Below are 18,148 nucleotides of genomic sequence, written 5' to 3'. Positions count from 1 at the left end.
TATATTAAATGAAATGGTTGGCATATAGTAGATGAACTTTTCGATTCTTCAGTGAAATTGACTTGAACATCCTTCCTGTTACTGATGATGGTTATGCTGTTACTTTTCATCAGGTAACATGACGTAACAGAAAGGAATTACGCGATAGTTTTTGTCCTTTTTATCACATTAAATGTGAGTGTATTTCCTGTAACATATAACTTTTTAAAAAGATGATATAAAAACACACTTAAAGTTGTGGTGCACACTTAAAAATATTCTCAGAAAGTGCAAGAAAAGGCTGTAACAGGATAGAACACCAATAAGTATTTTTCTATAAATTCCTACCTTGGATGGGCTTGAATTTTCAAACCTGGTCGCCTTTCCAACTATTTCTTTGTACTAATGCATTCAGGAAATGATGCTTTTCACAATACATAATGGGAAAATAACTCTTGGGCTTGTAAACGTTTCCACAGGTAAAAAAAAAACAGCGGTAACAGGAAGGAATCACCCCGGGGGATAATTTTTTTTCTCTTAAAATTTGCAAAATTTTATTACATGCTATAGTTATGATATAAAAAGACAAATTAGGGGCAAGTTTATTATATAATATATCATATATGTGAGAATCGGACGCCTGTTTAATTAATTTGGATATTATTTGAATGATTTAGTTTTCAGAAAAACACAGGGGACAACATGATTTTAGGGGGGGGATTGAACATTTAAATTACAATATTTTATTGGAAGAAATATAAGAATGAGTGTTTAATTGGCAGGAGTTGGTGCATTATATAATTTAGTTTATACTGAAACTTAAAAGTTTCAAAAAAGATGGTTGGATAAAAAAATAATTGCTGGTGAAGTGCGGGACATGGAAATTAGACTTTTTCAGATATTGTCTCATATAGATTGAAAGTGATCTTTGATAGCATCTTATTTCAAAGAATAATTTTGTTTCGTAACACTTTCGGATTGATCATAACCAATGATAATGAGACAAATGGTGATAAACTCACCTTTTATGCCACATCTATCAGTCGAAGGGGAGGTGTTTAACTTTAGTCATACTTGTGTATTACATATTACAAGTCTCTGATTTAGAAAGAAACACTTTTTTCTTGTTCAGTTCTTTAAACTGTAACATGCATGAACTTGACTCTTAGAACACGACCATATACCAAATCATTATGGTCAATATTAATTATCAGTGTAGGAAAATGAGGAAAATCTCCAAGAGACTACATGTATATTCCTGCATTACGTGATTTTTACCACCTGGAGAAGTTACATTAGAATAAGTACCATATATGGAAAGTGAAACTTCAATTCAAAACATAAAGTCCGAAGACACATGTAGCTACAATATTCTGTTTGGCAAATGATGCCAGGGTAACCCTCTCTGTGTTCAAAACATACACGAAATAGTTGACACTGGACCTTGTCTGTTCTATGAAGTCTAACGATAGGTTTTCTATGTGTTACTGACCATGTTAAAATTTGAATATTGAAATTTAAATATACTATATATAATTCATTAATCAACGAATATCATAATCGACAATATTACCTCAAAACTAAGAAAATTAATAGAAAAGACAAACCTCATGATAAATAGTTTATGGTGCAACCATCCACAGGTTCCGACGACTAAATACAGGAATACAGGTATGACGGAATTTATTACGATACCAAGAAAGCATGCAGGTAAAAAGGTGTGTTTGATTTACTTGATGTCTCACAGGACAAACAATTTTTCATATGCTATTCTTATTCTTATTCTATGCTTTTTCACTCGTCTACAGTGGTCATTAACGTCTTGATTTTCGTATTAAACATTAATGCATAATTTAACATTACGTGGTAACATTTGGTCGAATAATGTATCACTTTGTTCAAACAGTTGTTTCCAGGATCGAATGATAGCTAATTACATATAATATCAATACACATGAGTGGTAACATTAGTCCAGAACATATGTTCAAAATATTTAAAATATTATGTGTGATAAGACAAGATTATTTATTTTTAAAATCTGCAAGGCTTCGATCACCTCAGAATCAAACGGTTGTCCGCTTACATATCACGAATCTGATTTTGTTAAAATTTGATAAACAGATCAATGCATGGCAAAATCCGTATCGCATGCTGTATCACCACCCACTCGACCGAATATCAGCCATCGGGACCTTCGGCCCTCGGGACTAATAATGGTTTCTCGTGGTGATACAGCATGCGATACGGAGTTGGCCATGCATTATTCTATAATTGAAAAAAGTAACTAGTAATATTGCTAGACTTGTAATAGCTTACGTCAAGTCTACACCTATTTAGTGTTTCTACGATTTTTGTATTATATACTCAAGATACCCGCCATCGAGCGCATTACCTTTGCGCGCATTTGGGGATTAAACATTTTAGTCTTTCTATCATATCTCTTGATTTTTGACGGAGATGCATGTTCATCAGTATCACGAAGTTCAATGAAGAAAAATCTATTTTTTTCTGTACTTGTCTCTATATCTTTAGTCTTTGCTTAGGTAGATTCATGGTATACTGCCATCTTGGATTGTACAATTCCAGTACAAAATCGGTCTAGTTATTAGCCCAAATCTGCAAATTTGGAGACAGATTTGCAATTTATTGGTTAGACTATTTATTTATATAAGGAACACTTGGTGATTTATTATATAACTCAAAATATTTAAACAAATATCAAATTTTGTGTTTTTAATTAGAATCAATATTTTTTTTAATAAGCCATTAGAGGGGAGATAACTCTTTTAGAACAAAATATATACTGGACGATGGGGAATTTTTTTAATTTTTACTTGAAGCAAGAAAACATATTGTGTTGTCCTAGATATGCATGAAATATATTTGGAGAGGCTATTTGACGCCTAACACGAAAAGTTCAGTCCTCCCTCCCCTTGGTCGACTCTCCAACTTGACAATGTATAGATGAACAGACAACAATTACTTCATCTATTAGTTCATTTAATATAACGTTTAGTCGCATTAAAAAAAAATTCCCTGTTTTTTTAAATCCTTTTTTTTTTTTTGGTTTGTAACGTCCAGTAAAAGTCAGAAAATATATCAAATTTTCAGAAAAATTGCATGTTTACATCTTACAAATTTAGCCACTACACATTCATATATACCCCTAAAAGATAACGCAAGAGACGTTCCGAAAACTGTAAATAATACCTTTTTGCACCTGGCCTATAGTACGGTGACCAGACACAATATTATCTATACTATTAAACGAGAAGACCTCATTTTGTGTGTCGCTTCTCTTCTTTCCACAATAAAATAACCAACACACCTCTGTGTCCTATAGGTACAGTTCATAGTCGCATTTGTCATCCATTCATATGATTATTCAGATTGAGTTATTTTGGGAAAAAAACGAGAAAAAAAGGCATCCGGATATTGTCCCGTCATTGGACGAAATTTCAAGTCAGATTATACTTTCGGTTTGCGTTTTTCTGTATACTTTGAACATACATATACAAAGAATAAAGTGTATTTTCAGAATTCTATCTGCTACGTTTCAAGTTTACTATCCACGGCGGTCACAGAGTTTATTAAATAGAGAGGGTCTGTATATTATATCAATGACCACCATGGATCGATTAGTAAACTTAGAATTGAAAGTAAATATGTAACGGTTTATTTCTTCCTCTGTGATATTTTATCCTGAGGATGATCTGTCCCGGTAATTTTTTTCCAGGCATGGTATTTCACAGGTTGATTTTTTCCAGAGGAGTGAAAATCTATCTGTGTTATGCGGATAGTATGTACCGGTATATATTTGCCGTACTATATTTCACAGAACCGTGTGAAATAGAGTCCCATTAACTACTATGTAAGTTACTCACAATCAATATATACCTGACTATAATCATAAAATGTTTCACAAAGGTAGACCAAATTTGCATAATTTATCAAAGGGAGGTAATTGTGAGCAATTTATATTTTAAAGATATTAATATAATATATTTCTGAATCTATTTTATAGTGAAATTTTTCCTTGAATCTTATTTTTTATATATTCATTTATATAAAAAGATGACTTACAACTTGATTTAATAAGAGAGATAACATTTCACAGGTAAAAACTATCCAGCTGTTAAACATGCTTTTGTTCCAATATATTGTTATGCTATGATTTATTTGATTTCCATATAATCAACAGCTACATCTCTGTCCCCAGACTATTTATATAGTTAAAAATATCATCATAATCAAATTCTTTTATTACTGTTAACAGTAGTAATGCAACTATATTTCTACCTTACTTTTAAATTTATATTTGTACTGAGATCTGAAAACAACTCACTTTTACATGTATTACACTAACCTTATTTAATCATGATATTATTTTCACAATTAAGATCTTTGAAATTACTTCTGTTTTTCTTCCCTATGTTTCATGATCATTTTCTTTTTAAAAGGATGATATTGACTTGAATATTTCAGGAAATTTTTTCAAGGATAAATTAATTTGTGAAATTATTTACCATTATAATACATTTTTTTTAATAATTTCGCTTTATTTCAAATACACTATTGTTATTTCATAGTATTTTAAAGGATAAGTTTTTTTCTAATAACTATAATAAGTTAACTACCCAGATAGAATTTCACGGCAAAGGAAAAAATATCCCAGGGAAATATTTTCCTCCGGATAAAAAAATAACAACAACTACTGTGACATTTTTTCCTCCGGATCAAATTTCACCCGGATATAATTTTGCTTTACAAATACACTATATTTATATATACTTAATGAATGTTCATAATATACAGATAAGCGCTAAAAATATTCATGTGAACTTTTGATACCTTTTCAGAAATTCTCCAGTCATTAAATCTTTTACAAAATTCATTGATTACAAAAAAAGAAGATGTGGTATGATTGCCATGTTGAGACAACTCTCCACAAGAGACCAATATGACACAGAAATTAACAACTATAGGTCACCGTACGACCTTCAACAAAGAGCAATGCCCATACCGCATACTCAGCTTTAAAATTTTAGTTTGAAACGATGCACGTAAAACAGGCTGTTTCAGTGCCGCTTCACAGGGAGGTAACCTGACTAAACTTACATCTTTACTGGTGGCAAGTTTGACGTGCATTGTATAAATATCATGATGGAATAATTTAAGGAGATTTTTTATAATCATTAAGCTTCGAAATTAACTTTTATGCCCAAACAAGGGCTTCAACTTTGTCAATATTACCGAAGATCTGCAAACCACTGAAATACAGTCGTGATTGTCCATCAAAGTCTTGTAGACAGTTTGTTTACCTATGCCAGACAGATACGAAGTTGTGTCGCATCCGGGAAGTGTATGTGTAGTAGGCAATAGTTTACTAATTGTTGGTTCAAGACAGGCACATAGTTGGTGAATGGGTAAATATCTTCGCCCATCTTTTACATTGCTTATGTTCCTCATCTGCACCCACAACTCGCTTGTATGTGTCATATGTTTGAAGTAGTGAACACACAGAACAATCACATTCATATAAGAGGTTCGTATGATTGTTCTGCAGCTCTTTCCAATTTTCGTGTCAAAGTATAAGGCATTGAATATCATACGAGTATCGGCCTCCTCTTGAGTGCTAATTTAACAAGTTACGACAGTCATTAACAGTGTTGGTATAAATAACTTTGACAATTTCGGGATTTACAAAAGTTTTGGCTTGGTAAAGCTCACAATCAGGTGGAATCATACGGGATTTGTCAAAGTCTTGAAGAATAAAACTACTAAAGAAATCAAGGAGAGCCTGTTCGTTTTCTTTAACAAAAAGAAACTTCTTCGAGTCAGGAATACTTCTCCCTTAAATAATCTGATTCGCTTTGGGGGAAGCTGTAGTCTTTGTGCGGTGTTCCCTTTCAGCAGACTTAAGTGTTGTTCATATCGTAGTGGTCATAAACATCTGCTACTGTGTGCGCTATAAAAAAGCATTGGTACAAACTTTTTTAATAGTCAGCTGCAAGGTCATCGAATGTTTTACTTTTCATAACATCAATACATTGAACCAATGTCATACCCTCTCTGCTGTAATAAAATTAACGGTACAAATTTTCTTGCACCAGATGCGCATTTCGACAATACATGTCTCTTCAGTGATGCTCGTGGCCAAAATATTTGAAATCCAAAGCTTATATAAAAGATGAAGAGCTATAATTCAAAAGGTCAAAAAAGGATAGCCAAATCCGTGAAAGGAATCAGAGCTTTGCTTGAGGGAGATACATTCCTTAATTTATAATAACTAGAACACACCCGCGAAATCGCGGGCATATACAGCTTGTGAACTGTTGCAGGATGATTTTTTGTAAAAGATATTATGTATGGAGAATTACATAGAAGGTATACCTCCCTTTTTCCAAAGTCCGATATTTGTTTCCTTTCTGTTAAATTCAATTATATTCGTGTTTCTGGCCTACGACCACAATTATTCTTCTCCTTTGCTACAATGCTTCTTTTGGTAAAAGTCAAATCAAATTAAAAATTTGCACCGTTTCAAACATGAAATAAATGTAACTGCTTATATATAGACCATTATTAGTCTAAAAAATATGCTTCTATGATAATTCATCAGTGCTTTTTTTTTTGAGAGCCTTATTAACATGCCAATTGTAGGATTTGAATCATGTATAAGTGACTAATACCGACTAAGGCTAATTTGAGGGGTTGTCGATCGGAGGGGTCCTGATCCCGAAATCCCGGACTTATAACCATGAAACTGAGATGCAGAATTTAAAGAAATTCATATCCCGAAATCGAAAAATATATTCCCGGATCCCGTAAGGATCAATCCCCAAATTCCGAGCTTAAAAACACCCGATCCCGACGCCCCGAAAAAGGTCCTGCCTCCCTCTAATCTCTACCTTACTTTCATTTTTGCCAAATCACTATTTTCCCTTTTAACAATAAATTTTTATGCCCCAATTATGGGCATTATGTTTTCTAGTCTGTGTATCCGTGCGTTCGTTTGTTCGGTCGTCCGTCCGTCCGTCTCGTCCGTCTGTCCCACTTGAGGTAAAAGTTTTTGGTCGAGGTAGTTTTAGATGAAGTTGAGCATGTTTTACTTATTTTAATATATAAAACATGATAATATAGGCTATGCCTTTGTCGTTATTTACGTGACGATAAGTGATTGAATGACAATAAAACATGATAATATAGGCTATGCCTGTGTCGTTATTTACGTTACGATAAGTGAATGACAATAAAACATGATAATATAGGCTATGCCTGTGTCGTTATTTACGTTACGATAAGTGAATGATAATAAAACATGATAATATGGGCTATGCCTGTGTCGTTCTTTACGTGACGATAAGTGAATGACAAAAATGATTGTGTTTATTTTCACACGGCCTGGGTCGTTGCTTACACTTGGGACAACATATAACGATTCAGGCAATGTGAAAATGGCTTGCATGAATCTTAAATAAAACATGATAATATAGACTATGCCTGTGTGGTTATTTACGTGACAAATAAAACATGATAATTTAGGCTATGCCTGTGTCGTTATTTACGTGACGACAAGTGTGAAAATGGCTTGCATGAATTTGAAATAAAACATGATAATACACGGCCGACACTCGGCTAACCGAGAGATTGGTCGGTTAATCTATATTGAGTATGCGGCTATATCGGCAGTGGGTCTGTTAATCGGGTTGGCTAAAGTCTGTTAATCAGGTGTTATCGAGAAAATCATTGAAAACTCAGAATGTTTCATTGTATAACCTTTTAAATATATGTTTATCATAAAAAATATTTATGTCTGACAAAAATATTCAATGTACTGAATCCAGTGGTGTAATTATTATTTTTCTAGCTTCTATGTACGATCTATAAAATGAAAAGGCAAATTACTCATCAGTAAATTTATACACATTTTACACACACAAAATGTACACAAAATGACACTTGGGTTGAATTTACTTGCATGCAATATTTTGAACATCGAAAAAAGACGGGCATTATGAGTGTTAACCAAATTGATATCATTTTGTGAAAAATCTACACGAAAATCTGTATTTTGGTGACATAAATCAATCTTTATTTAAAACCTGGTCTGTTAATGGGTCGGATGTATAAAACCCGGTCTGTTAATTGGTCTGTTAAGAGTTATGAATGACAATAAAAGTATAATTTTATTCCTTTATGGTGTGTTCATTTGGTAGGCTCAAGACGAGCGGCTAAAATATACGGAAACAACACTTGAGCAATGGAACATAAAATATATACGGAAACAAAACATGAGCAATGGAATATAAAATATACGGAACAAAACACATGAACAATAACAATGTAGGCAATGGATATTGAAAATTGATAAAAATGGTTCCAAAAAGTGTTAAATTAAAGTAAAATTGATTTTATCCGAGAATGGTCGCATATATCATGTGGATTCTGTTTAATTGTCATGAATGACACCAATTTGTCATCTACATTGGTAACCAGTATATAAATCAGAGATTAACGTCGTAATGTAACTGAACATCAGTATATTGGGATGCCTAATTATAAAGAATAGAGAAAGAATAATGGGTAAGATAAATAAAATGTAGAGAAAAGTAACATAACCATTTAAAGAATACAGAAATAAACAACCCCCCCCCCCCCCCCCCCCCCAATCCGTACCCTCATGGTATACACGAGAATCTGGATGGAGATACAGAATATAAAATAAAAGATAAGGACAGTAGAGAGTGATGCATTGCTAAAAAAGAGAAGAAAACAAATTGTTTAAGAATAAAGACATGAAACCCCCCTGAGTGTTGAAACAGTAACGGATTGCGATGTACTCATATTGGTGACAAATGCTTGACTTTACATGTGGACAACTGCAGTTCTCCTCTGCACAGAAAAGGAACTAAACGGAATAAAATTAATTAAATTTTAATACAACCAAATGTAGCTGCATTCGCTCCTTTCCATTTACTTCTTTAGAATGATTTGTAAACAACAGATGATTAAGCAATAGAAGAAAAAAAAAACAATTGGATGATGCTGACGAATTAGGATTAAGGTGGTACCGAACACTTTCACCAAAATCAAAGTGGTTCGTTTAATTTAGATAAAATTTTGACAAAGTATTTAATTTGACCCTTTAACAGAAATATAAAAATTTCAAAAAATTTGAACCAACCGTTTTGTCAAAAAAATTAACTGGTTATATAGCAGTTTGACAAACACCAATTTTGATCTTCGAGAAGCTTATTATTCCCTTTACAACACAACGTAATTAAAACGTATCACTGACTTTACAGATTTATCTCCCTGTAGTGTTGGTACCACCTAAACGTCCAGTGACAAATGTCATGTGCATATGAGAACGACAACACGTTATATATGTACCCTGTGTTGTATTAGAAAGACACGTTCAATCGGATTTGAGAACATGCTACTTTGAGCAGACACAAAAATTAAGGCTGATTGAAATCGTTAATAATAAATTCATGCATATTCCAGCGACCAACCCAGATCACGCTATATTGAAGTGACACACTCTTGAATAAAATGCAAAGAAAGTCAAAATAAAAATATTTTTACTGGAAGGATAGTGTTGCATCGTATTATTATTTTTTGTCGAGCCTTCGACTTTAGTCGAAAAAGCGAGACTAAGCGATTCTACATTCCGTCGTCGTCGGTGTCGTCGTCGTCGGCGGCGTCCACAAATATTCACTCTGTGGTTAAAGTTTTTGAAATTTTAATAGCTTTCTTGAACTATACTGGATTTCTAACAAAATTGGACAAAAGCTTGTTTATGATCATAAGATAGTATCCAGAAGTAAATTTTGTAAAAATAAAATTCCATTTTTTCCGTATTTTACTTATAAATCATGGACTTAGTTTGTTCTGCGGGGAAACATTACATTCACTCTGCTTAAAGTTTTTAAAGTTTTAATAACTTTCTTAAACTATCCTTAGTTTGTACCAAACATGGACAGAAGTTTGTTTATGATCATAAGATAGTATCGAGAAGTAAATTTTGTAATTAAATAAATCCATTTTTTTTCTGTATTTTACTTTTGAATGGACTTAGTTTTTCTGCGGGGAAACATTACATTCACTCTGTGGTTAAAGTTTTTAAAAATTTAATAACTTTCTTAAACTATCCTGGGTTTGTACCAAACTTGGACAGAAGCTTATTTATGATCATAAGATAGTATCCAGAAGTAAATATTGTAAAAAGATAACTCCATTTATTCTGTATTTTACTTTTAAATGGACTTAGATTTTCTTCCAGTTAACATTACATACAGTCTGCAGTTAAAGTTTTCAAAACATTTATTAGATTCATTCACTATCCTAAATTTTTACCAAACTTGGACAGAAGCTTCTTACAATCATAAGATAGTATCAAGAGGAATATTTTTATTGATTTTTTTCCTCATTTATGTTGAGCCTGCGATTTACAGCAAAAGTAAGCGAGACACTGGGTTCCGCGGAACCCTTACATTTTTTTTTTTACTCAAGAACATCTCATTCTTAACATTTTCAATGGGAAAATATAAAGGTAGCACAACTATTTTCGTGGCTAAATAACTCTTAACTGACACAATTTCAATTGTCCAACCCATTAACAGACTTTATTCACATAATTTTCACTAAAACGTGGTATTACTCACGTTATATTACAATTATGAAATATTTACTATTGTCAATTTATAGTTAAGAACCAAAGTAGTATTTTGTGTCTTTTAAATGATATCTAAAATTGTTTGTTTCGCCTTTTATTAAAAAATTGCTATGCGTGTATTCATAAATACTACATACTTGCGCGACGCCTTTTACTTTTACTGAAAACTGCGCAGACTATGAAATGTTTTTAAAGGTGGAAAATGTTCTTTGATAGATATCATTTTGTCAGACACTTTTCTTTTTTTGATTTAATTCTTATAATATGCCAAAAATCTGTATATTTGACAGAGTTTAACATTAAATTGTGCGTTTTACTCTTAACAGACGTATAGCCAACCCGATTAACAGACCCACTGCCGATATAGCCGCATACTCAATATAGATTAACCGACCAATCTCTCGGTTAGCCGAGTGTCGGCCGTGTAATATAGACTATGCCTGTGTCGTTATTTACGTGACAAATAAAACATGATAATTTAGGCTATGCCTGTGTCGTTATTTACGTGACGATAAGTGAATGACAAAAATGATTGGGTTTATTTTCACACAGCCTGGGTCGTTGCTTACACTTGGGACAATGAATAACAATAATGATTGTGTTTATTTTCACACAGCCTTGGTCGTTGCTTACACTTGGAACAACATTCTTATATAACGATTCAGGCAATGAATCTTAAATAAAACATGATAATATAGGGTATGTAATGTAAATTTACCAAACTTCTGGTATAGGGAAAACGGTACTATTTATTCTGCCATAGGCGACAATACTAACATTTTCTAAATTTACCAGTTTTTATAATAAAAACCTGGATAAAACAGTTATGTGTGGTGTTAGTACTTTATTACTGTATTCTAAAACTTGAAGCCAAATAGTATCATGACCAATTTCCAACGGAGCTTGTTTATGTTATCCATGCCCACCGTCATTTTGCACCAAATTTATGAAATTTTGGAAGCCTTTTCGAATAAATCTCTAGAAAATATTTCAATAGGTTTTTAAATTTATATTGTAAATTTACACACTGCAGTTATTCATAGATAAATAAAAAAATATATTGTACCCTTACATCCAATCACAGCGCTCCTAAGTTGACTTCCTTCACCTGTCTTGGGTACACAAAAGGCCAACCTAATGCTGGGAAAATGTAATACTACCGTTTTCCCTGGAAATATAAACGGAAGAGGAAGTTGTCTATGAATAAAAGCCGGAGTGATGACGGACACATATCCGGACTTCTTTTTTTCCGTTTTTCTCCCAAAATAACCGAAACTGAATAATCATAAGAATGGATGACAAATGCGACTATGCATGGTGCCTATAGGACATATAGTCACAATGATCAATTTATTGTGGAAGGAGGAGAAGCGACACCCAAAATGAGGTCTTCTCGTTTAATAGTATAGATTTCTATCATTTGGTAACAGCAAATTTTAATAACACAATAAATCCGTATTTTCATGTGTAAGTTGTGAGTGATGGTACAAAGGCAGTAGGGAAAGTGCACAAGAGACTTCAGATATTAATTTCTTCACCAAATGAGAGATGCATGATTTTCTCATCTTGAATATCTCTTGTAGCATTTATTCCAGAAGAGATATTGATGATACATGGAGGATCATCCACATCAAAGGGATCAGTCATGGTTCCTTCAGATAGTTCACAATGGCAATAACATGTTCTTCATCTCTTTTCGTTGCTGTTGGTTTTGTTTCCTCGTTTGCATATTCATTATTTGCAGCAATTTCAGCCCTTTCCCTTTTTTTTTTGTTATGCCTTCAGTGCCACCTGATCCCCTTGAGGCTTTTATAACGGTCTTTTCTGTGCCATGTCGGTTTATATACCGTTAAAGTTGAAGCATATCGAGTATGAAAACTGACATCCAGATTCAGTAATTGATACGGTTGGTTACAAAAATATAAGGTAACATTTGAAATGACGATCTCAAAAAAATGACAAATTACTCTATCGTTCTGCTCTAACATTTGACGGCAAAATGTCTACTAGTACTGCTTCAAGGAACATATCCCAGTATTTGAATGCACATTCCCATTGTTTATATGTATCTATTAGAGTCTATATATGAGCTTCGAATAGCTCGGTCATTTGAGCGTTAGGACTTGTGTCTGGCTTGAATTGCTGAAATAATGCTTCTGAGATGAATGAATTTGATATTATTGATTAATGAAGGTATGAAATATCATATAAAGGATGATTATTTTACATTTTACAGTTTAATGATGAAATTGAATTGAAACGTATTCTATTAAATGCAAAATATTCGTAGTGTTAAACTTTTACAAAAACTCTTTAATAACGGATTAATTTTGCTAAACTTTGTTTGAAAACATTAAAATAAGGTGTAACAACAATGTATATATTTATAACAGAAATCATATCACGAATGTTCTTCAAATCTTTTCAAAGTCCATTTTACAAAAATTGCACGGTACGATTTTTTGACGACAAGTCCAAAGGTTAGGTTGACACCAACCATCCAATGTATTAATATCGTCTCAACCTCATCAACTGTTTACCAAATACTAATAACTCCAAGAGATATATTGATGTTTAAAGTGTATGATGAGCAATCAAAATATAAAGCTATTGACTTCACATGTACATTTATATAAACAGTTAAGAAAATATTTAATATATCAACATATTTGGGTGGTGTTTCTGGTTTATATATACTTTTATCATATATTTAAACAGGAGAGTCATCAAGATATAAGTGTTGTTGAATTTATCAATTAAGTGCAATTAGGACAGGTCTTTACTGTGTTTTGCCATAAACTTTGATCCATAACAGTACATAAACAAGTCTGCTACTAAAGGGGGCAATTGGAAAACCTACAACCTGTCGATAAACTTGATTTTCCGAAAGATAAATAAATATTATCAAGAAAAAAATAACAACTCCAGTCATCTCATAAAGTAAGTATAAATAGCATAATGACCTTTCTCAGTAGAAAAGAATACTTTAAATGAGTTGCAGCAAAATATTTGCATTCACATAATTCAAACGACCATTTAATAAATAGGAAAACTTTTGTTTGTTATCAACGTGATATCGTGAAGTATTCAAAAGGTTTGCTGACTTTGTCCCGTTAATACCTGCTTCGTTTTATTGAAAGAATAGTAGTTTTCGTGTGATTTATAGTAGCAGATTTTTGTAACACATTTATTGAATAGATAAAACATACAAACAAAATATATACCATATGTTAACATACCAAGGAAATAGATTGCATCTTAGTTATCACAGAGTAAAAAAAAATAACAAAGTAACCTCTTTTGGATGAATAAGTGAGGAATCCTGATACTAATTGGAATCCATTGTTTTTTATTTCATACTTCCGAAACTGGAGATAGCGGAGAGTTAGACTCGTCTTTTGATGACCTTGAACTTTTCAAAAAACGTAGTTCGCAATCAGAAGAAGACACAATGCTATCGACCGACATAACAGATACTTTCGTAGTAATGGACGAATCAGACGAACAGTTACGAAATACTTTATCTTCACGGTTGTTTTGTATCGAATCAACAGATTCCTGTGAAAATAGATTGTCACAACTTAAGTTTGAAACAGTTCCGTCGTTAGGTTGATCAGGCGTATCATCCATAGCACCATTTAGTATACCTTTACCCGGAGGCATAGTGGTTATGTTATTTATCTGAACATCTTCTTTTTTCACCAGTGAATTGTGCAGGGCTTCTTCCTCATGATTCGACTGTTCCACATTATGCTTAATAGAGTTGTCTTTGGACTTTATGTTATGGTTTGCCTCTTCCGAATTAGATTTAACAAGGCGTTGCTCTTTCACTGTTTTTATCTTTGTAGAGGTACGTGTACCTTTTGACAATACTGATTCTAATCTGCAAATAAACATTAGCAGTTATTCCCATGCCCAAACCTTCAGAATGTGTAAAAAACTTAAATGTCTAGTGTTTAGCGTTCACATGCTTTCTATTAATTTTAATTATTTAATCGAATAATGCGTATTGATTACTCAATTCATTTAGCCAAATCTAGGTTCTGACTATTTTCTAAATTATTTTCAAAGTTCTGACTATTTTCTAAGTTTATTTTCTAAGTTCTGACTATTTTTCGTAATAATCTAAGTTCTGACTATTTTTCGTAATTTTTTATACAAAGAGAAATAACTGTGAAAACGTACAAATAGAAACTGGCCTATTTCAAAGGAGATGTTAAACTCTCATTTTATTTCTGGAAACATTTTTACATTTTTAGCACATAAAAAAAGCAGCAACAAGTTATTTATCACGAACGCCTAATGACATGGAATTATTGGACATCTCTTTCAATCTTTCAGACTTCTCTACTGATTTTGATTGCTTGTTCTTATGAAGTGTTGTTACACCTCTGCCCAAGGTTTGGATTGGGAGGGTAAACAGCCCGTTTAACCTCTCCATGTTCTGTTTGTGTTTGTCCCAAGTTAAAAGCCTGTATTTCAGTGGTTGTCGTCTGTATGTGTTTGTCCCAAGTTAAAAGCCTGTATTTCAGTGGTTGTCGTCTGTATGTGTTTGTCCCAAGTAAAAAGCCTGTATTTCAGTGGTTGTCGTCTGTATGTGTTTGTCCCAAGTTAAAAGTCTGTATTTCAGTGGTTGTCGTCTGTATGTGTTTGTCCCAAGTTAAAAGCCTGTATTTCAGTGGTTGTCGTCTGTATGTGTTTGTCCCAAGTAAAAAGCTTGTATTTCAGTGGTTGTCGTCTGTATGTGTTTGTCCCAAGTTAAAAGCCTGTATTTCAGTGGTTGTCGTCTGTATGTGTTTGTCCCAAGTTAAAAGCCTGTATTTCAGTGGTTGTCGTCTGTATGTGTTTGTCCCAAGTTAAAAGCCTGTATTTCAGTGGTTGTCGTCTGTATGTGTTTGTCCCAAGTTAAAAGCCTGTATTTCAGTGGTTGTCGTCTGTATGTGTTTGTCCCAAGTAAAAAGCCTGTATTTCAGTGGTTGTCGTCTGTATGTCCCAAGTTAAAAGCCTGTATTTCAGTGGTTGTCGTCTGTATGTGTTTGTCCCAAGTAAAAAGCCTGTATTTCAGTGGTTGTCGTCTGTATGTGTTTGTCCCAAGTTAAAAGCCTTTATTTCAGTGGTTGTCGTCTGTATGTGTTTGTCCCAAGTTAAAAGCCTGTATTTCAGTGGTTGTCGTCTGTATGTGTTTGTCCCAAGTTAAAAGCCTGTATTTCAGTGGTTGTCGTCTGTATGTGTTTGTCCCAAGTAAAAAGCCTGTATTTCAGTGGTTGTCGTCTGTATGTGTTTGTCCCAAGTTAAAAGCCTGTATTTCAGTGGTTGTCGTCTGCATGTGTTTGTCCCAAGTTAAAAGCCTGTATTTCAGTGGTTGTCGTCTGTATGTGTTTGTCCCAAGTTAAAAGCCTGTATTTCAGTGGTTGTCGTCTGTATGTGTTTGTCCCAAGTTAAAAGCCTGTATTTCAGTGGTTGTCGTCTGTATGTGTTTGTCCCAAGTAAAAAGCCTGTATTTCAGTGGTTGTCGTCTGTATGTGTTTGTCCCAAGTTAAAAGCCTGTATTTCAGTGGTTGTCGTCTGTATGTGTTTGTCCCAAGTTAAAAGCCTGTATTTCAGTGGTTGTCGTCTGTATGTGTTTGTCCCAAGTTAAAAGCCTGTATTTCAGTGGTTGTCGTCTGTATGTGTTTGTCCCAAGTTAAAAGCCTGTATTTCAGTGGTTGTCGTCTGTATGTGTTTGTCCCAAGTTAAAAGCCTGTATTTCAGTGGTTGTCGTCTGTATGTGTTTGTCCCAAGTAAAAAGCCTGTATTTCAGTGGTTGTCGTCTGTATGTGTTTGTCCCAAGTTAAAAGCCTGTATTTCAGTGGTTGTCGTCTGTATGTGTTTGTCCCAAGTTAAAAGCCTGTATTTCAGTGGTTGTCGTCTGTATGTGTTTGTCCCAAGTTAAAAACCTGTATTTCAGTGGTTGTCGTCTGTTTGTGTTTGTCCCAAGTTAAAAGCTTGTATTTCAGTGGTTGTCGTCTGTATGTGTTTGTCCCAAGTTAAAAGCCTGTATTTCAGTGGTTGTCGTCTGTATGTGTTTGTCCCAAGTTAAAAGCCTGTATTTCAGTGGTTGTCGTCTGTATGTGTTTGTCCCAAGTTAAAAGCCTGTATTTCAGTGGTTGTCGTCTGTATGTGTTTGTCCCAAGTTAAAAGCCTGTATTTCAGTGGTTGTCGTCTGTTTGTGTGTGTCCCAAGTTAAAAGCCTGTATTTCAGTGGTTGTCGTCTGTATGTGTGTGTCCCAAGTTAAAAGCCTGTATTTCAGTGGTTGTCGTCTGTATGTGTGTGTCCCAAGTTAAAAGCCTGTATTTCAGTGGTTGTCGTCTGTTTGTGTTTGTCCCAAGTTAAAAGCCTGTATTTCAGTGGTTGTCGTCTGTATGTGTTTGTCCCAAGTTAAAAGCCTGTATTTCAGTGGTTGTCGTCTGTATGTGTTTGTCCCAAGTTAAAAGCCTGTATTTCAGTGGTTGTCGTCTGTTTGTGTTTGTCCCAAGTTAAAAGCCTGTATTTCAGTGGTTGTCGTCTGTATGTGTGTGTCCCAAGTTAAAAGCCTGTATTTCAGTGGTTGTCGTCTGTATGTGTGTGTCCCAAGTTAAAAGCCTTTATTTCAGTGGTTGTCGTCTGTATGTGTGTGTCCCAAGTTAAAAGCCTGTATTTCAGTGGTTGTCGTCTGTATGTGTGTGTCCCAAGTTAAAAGCCTTTATTTCAGTGGTTGTCGTCTGTATGTGTTTGTCCCAAGTTAAAAGCCTTTATTTCAGTGGTTGTCGTCTGTATGTGTGTGTCCCAAGTTAAAAGCCTGTATTTCAGTGGTTGTCGTCTGTTTGTGTTTGTCCCAAGTTAAAAGCCTGTATTTCAGTGGGTGTCGTCTGTTGCTGAATATCATATTTGTTGGTTGTTTTGTTCTTTTATACATAAATAAGGATGTAAGTTATTCGTTGGAAATTTTGAACAGTTGTAATTTCGGGGTATTTTAACTTCGAATTATATTTTTTTTATTGCCAATGAAACAACTATCCAACAGAGGTCATAGGACGAGATTATAAACAACCGAACGATATGTTTGTATTAACTATCATGTTTAAGTCTAGGACGAGATTATAAACAACCGAACGATATGTTTGCATTAACTATCATGTTTAAGTCAAATTTATGTTTGGTGGCGGTCATAAAGCGATTATAATTTAGACAAAATATGAATGAGCACAGTCATCTTTATTCTTACGACTTTCCCATCGAAATGTTAGTTCACATCAACGTATATGTATATCAGAGTTGACAACGATATAATATCGAAAAAAACGTATTTGGCTTTACAACTGATAGACCAGGAAATTTTGTTTTTGGTTCAAACTATTTGAAGAGGGCAAGACATATCTCAAAACATATTTTCGCTATGTTTTTAACATTTTTGTACATATTATATCTGAATAATGTTAAATAAAATAACTTAAGGAGATAATAATCACTT

The 18,148-nt window shown here is 33.7% G+C and overlaps 2 protein-coding genes across 5 annotated transcripts in view; both read right to left on the bottom strand.

The window, feature by feature from the left end:
• Positions 1-1,609, bottom strand: part of LOC143067068 (uncharacterized) — a 28,121-nt gene extending 26,512 nt beyond the window's left edge. The window contains exon 1 of one of the 2 annotated variants that reach the window (XM_076240085.1): positions 1,587-1,609. In XM_076240085.1, the coding sequence (XP_076096200.1) occupies positions 1,587-1,591 (5 nt within the window). In that variant the 5' untranslated portion in view covers positions 1,592-1,609. Of the gene's footprint in view, positions 1-327; positions 412-1,586 lie in introns of those variants that run through there. The other variant, XM_076240087.1, reaches the window with a different exon arrangement.
• Positions 1,610-13,672: 12,063 nt separating this feature from the next.
• LOC143067067 (retinal guanylyl cyclase 2-like) overlaps positions 13,673-18,148 on the bottom strand; it is a 67,802-nt gene continuing 63,326 nt past the window's right edge. The window contains exon 19 of one of the 3 annotated variants that reach the window (XM_076240080.1): positions 13,673-14,541. In XM_076240080.1, the coding sequence (XP_076096195.1) occupies positions 14,013-14,541 (529 nt within the window). In that variant the 3' untranslated portion in view covers positions 13,673-14,012. The remainder of the gene's footprint in view (positions 14,542-18,148) is intronic. The other 2 variants (XM_076240081.1, XM_076240084.1) reach the window with 2 other exon arrangements.

The sequence above is a fragment of the Mytilus galloprovincialis genome, chromosome 3, assembly GCF_965363235.1.
Source record: "Mytilus galloprovincialis chromosome 3, xbMytGall1.hap1.1, whole genome shotgun sequence".
Classification (NCBI taxonomy): domain Eukaryota; kingdom Metazoa; phylum Mollusca; class Bivalvia; order Mytilida; family Mytilidae; genus Mytilus; species Mytilus galloprovincialis.
Note: the sequence above shows the minus strand (reverse complement) of the source record. Positions and strands in the feature narration are given on the sequence as shown.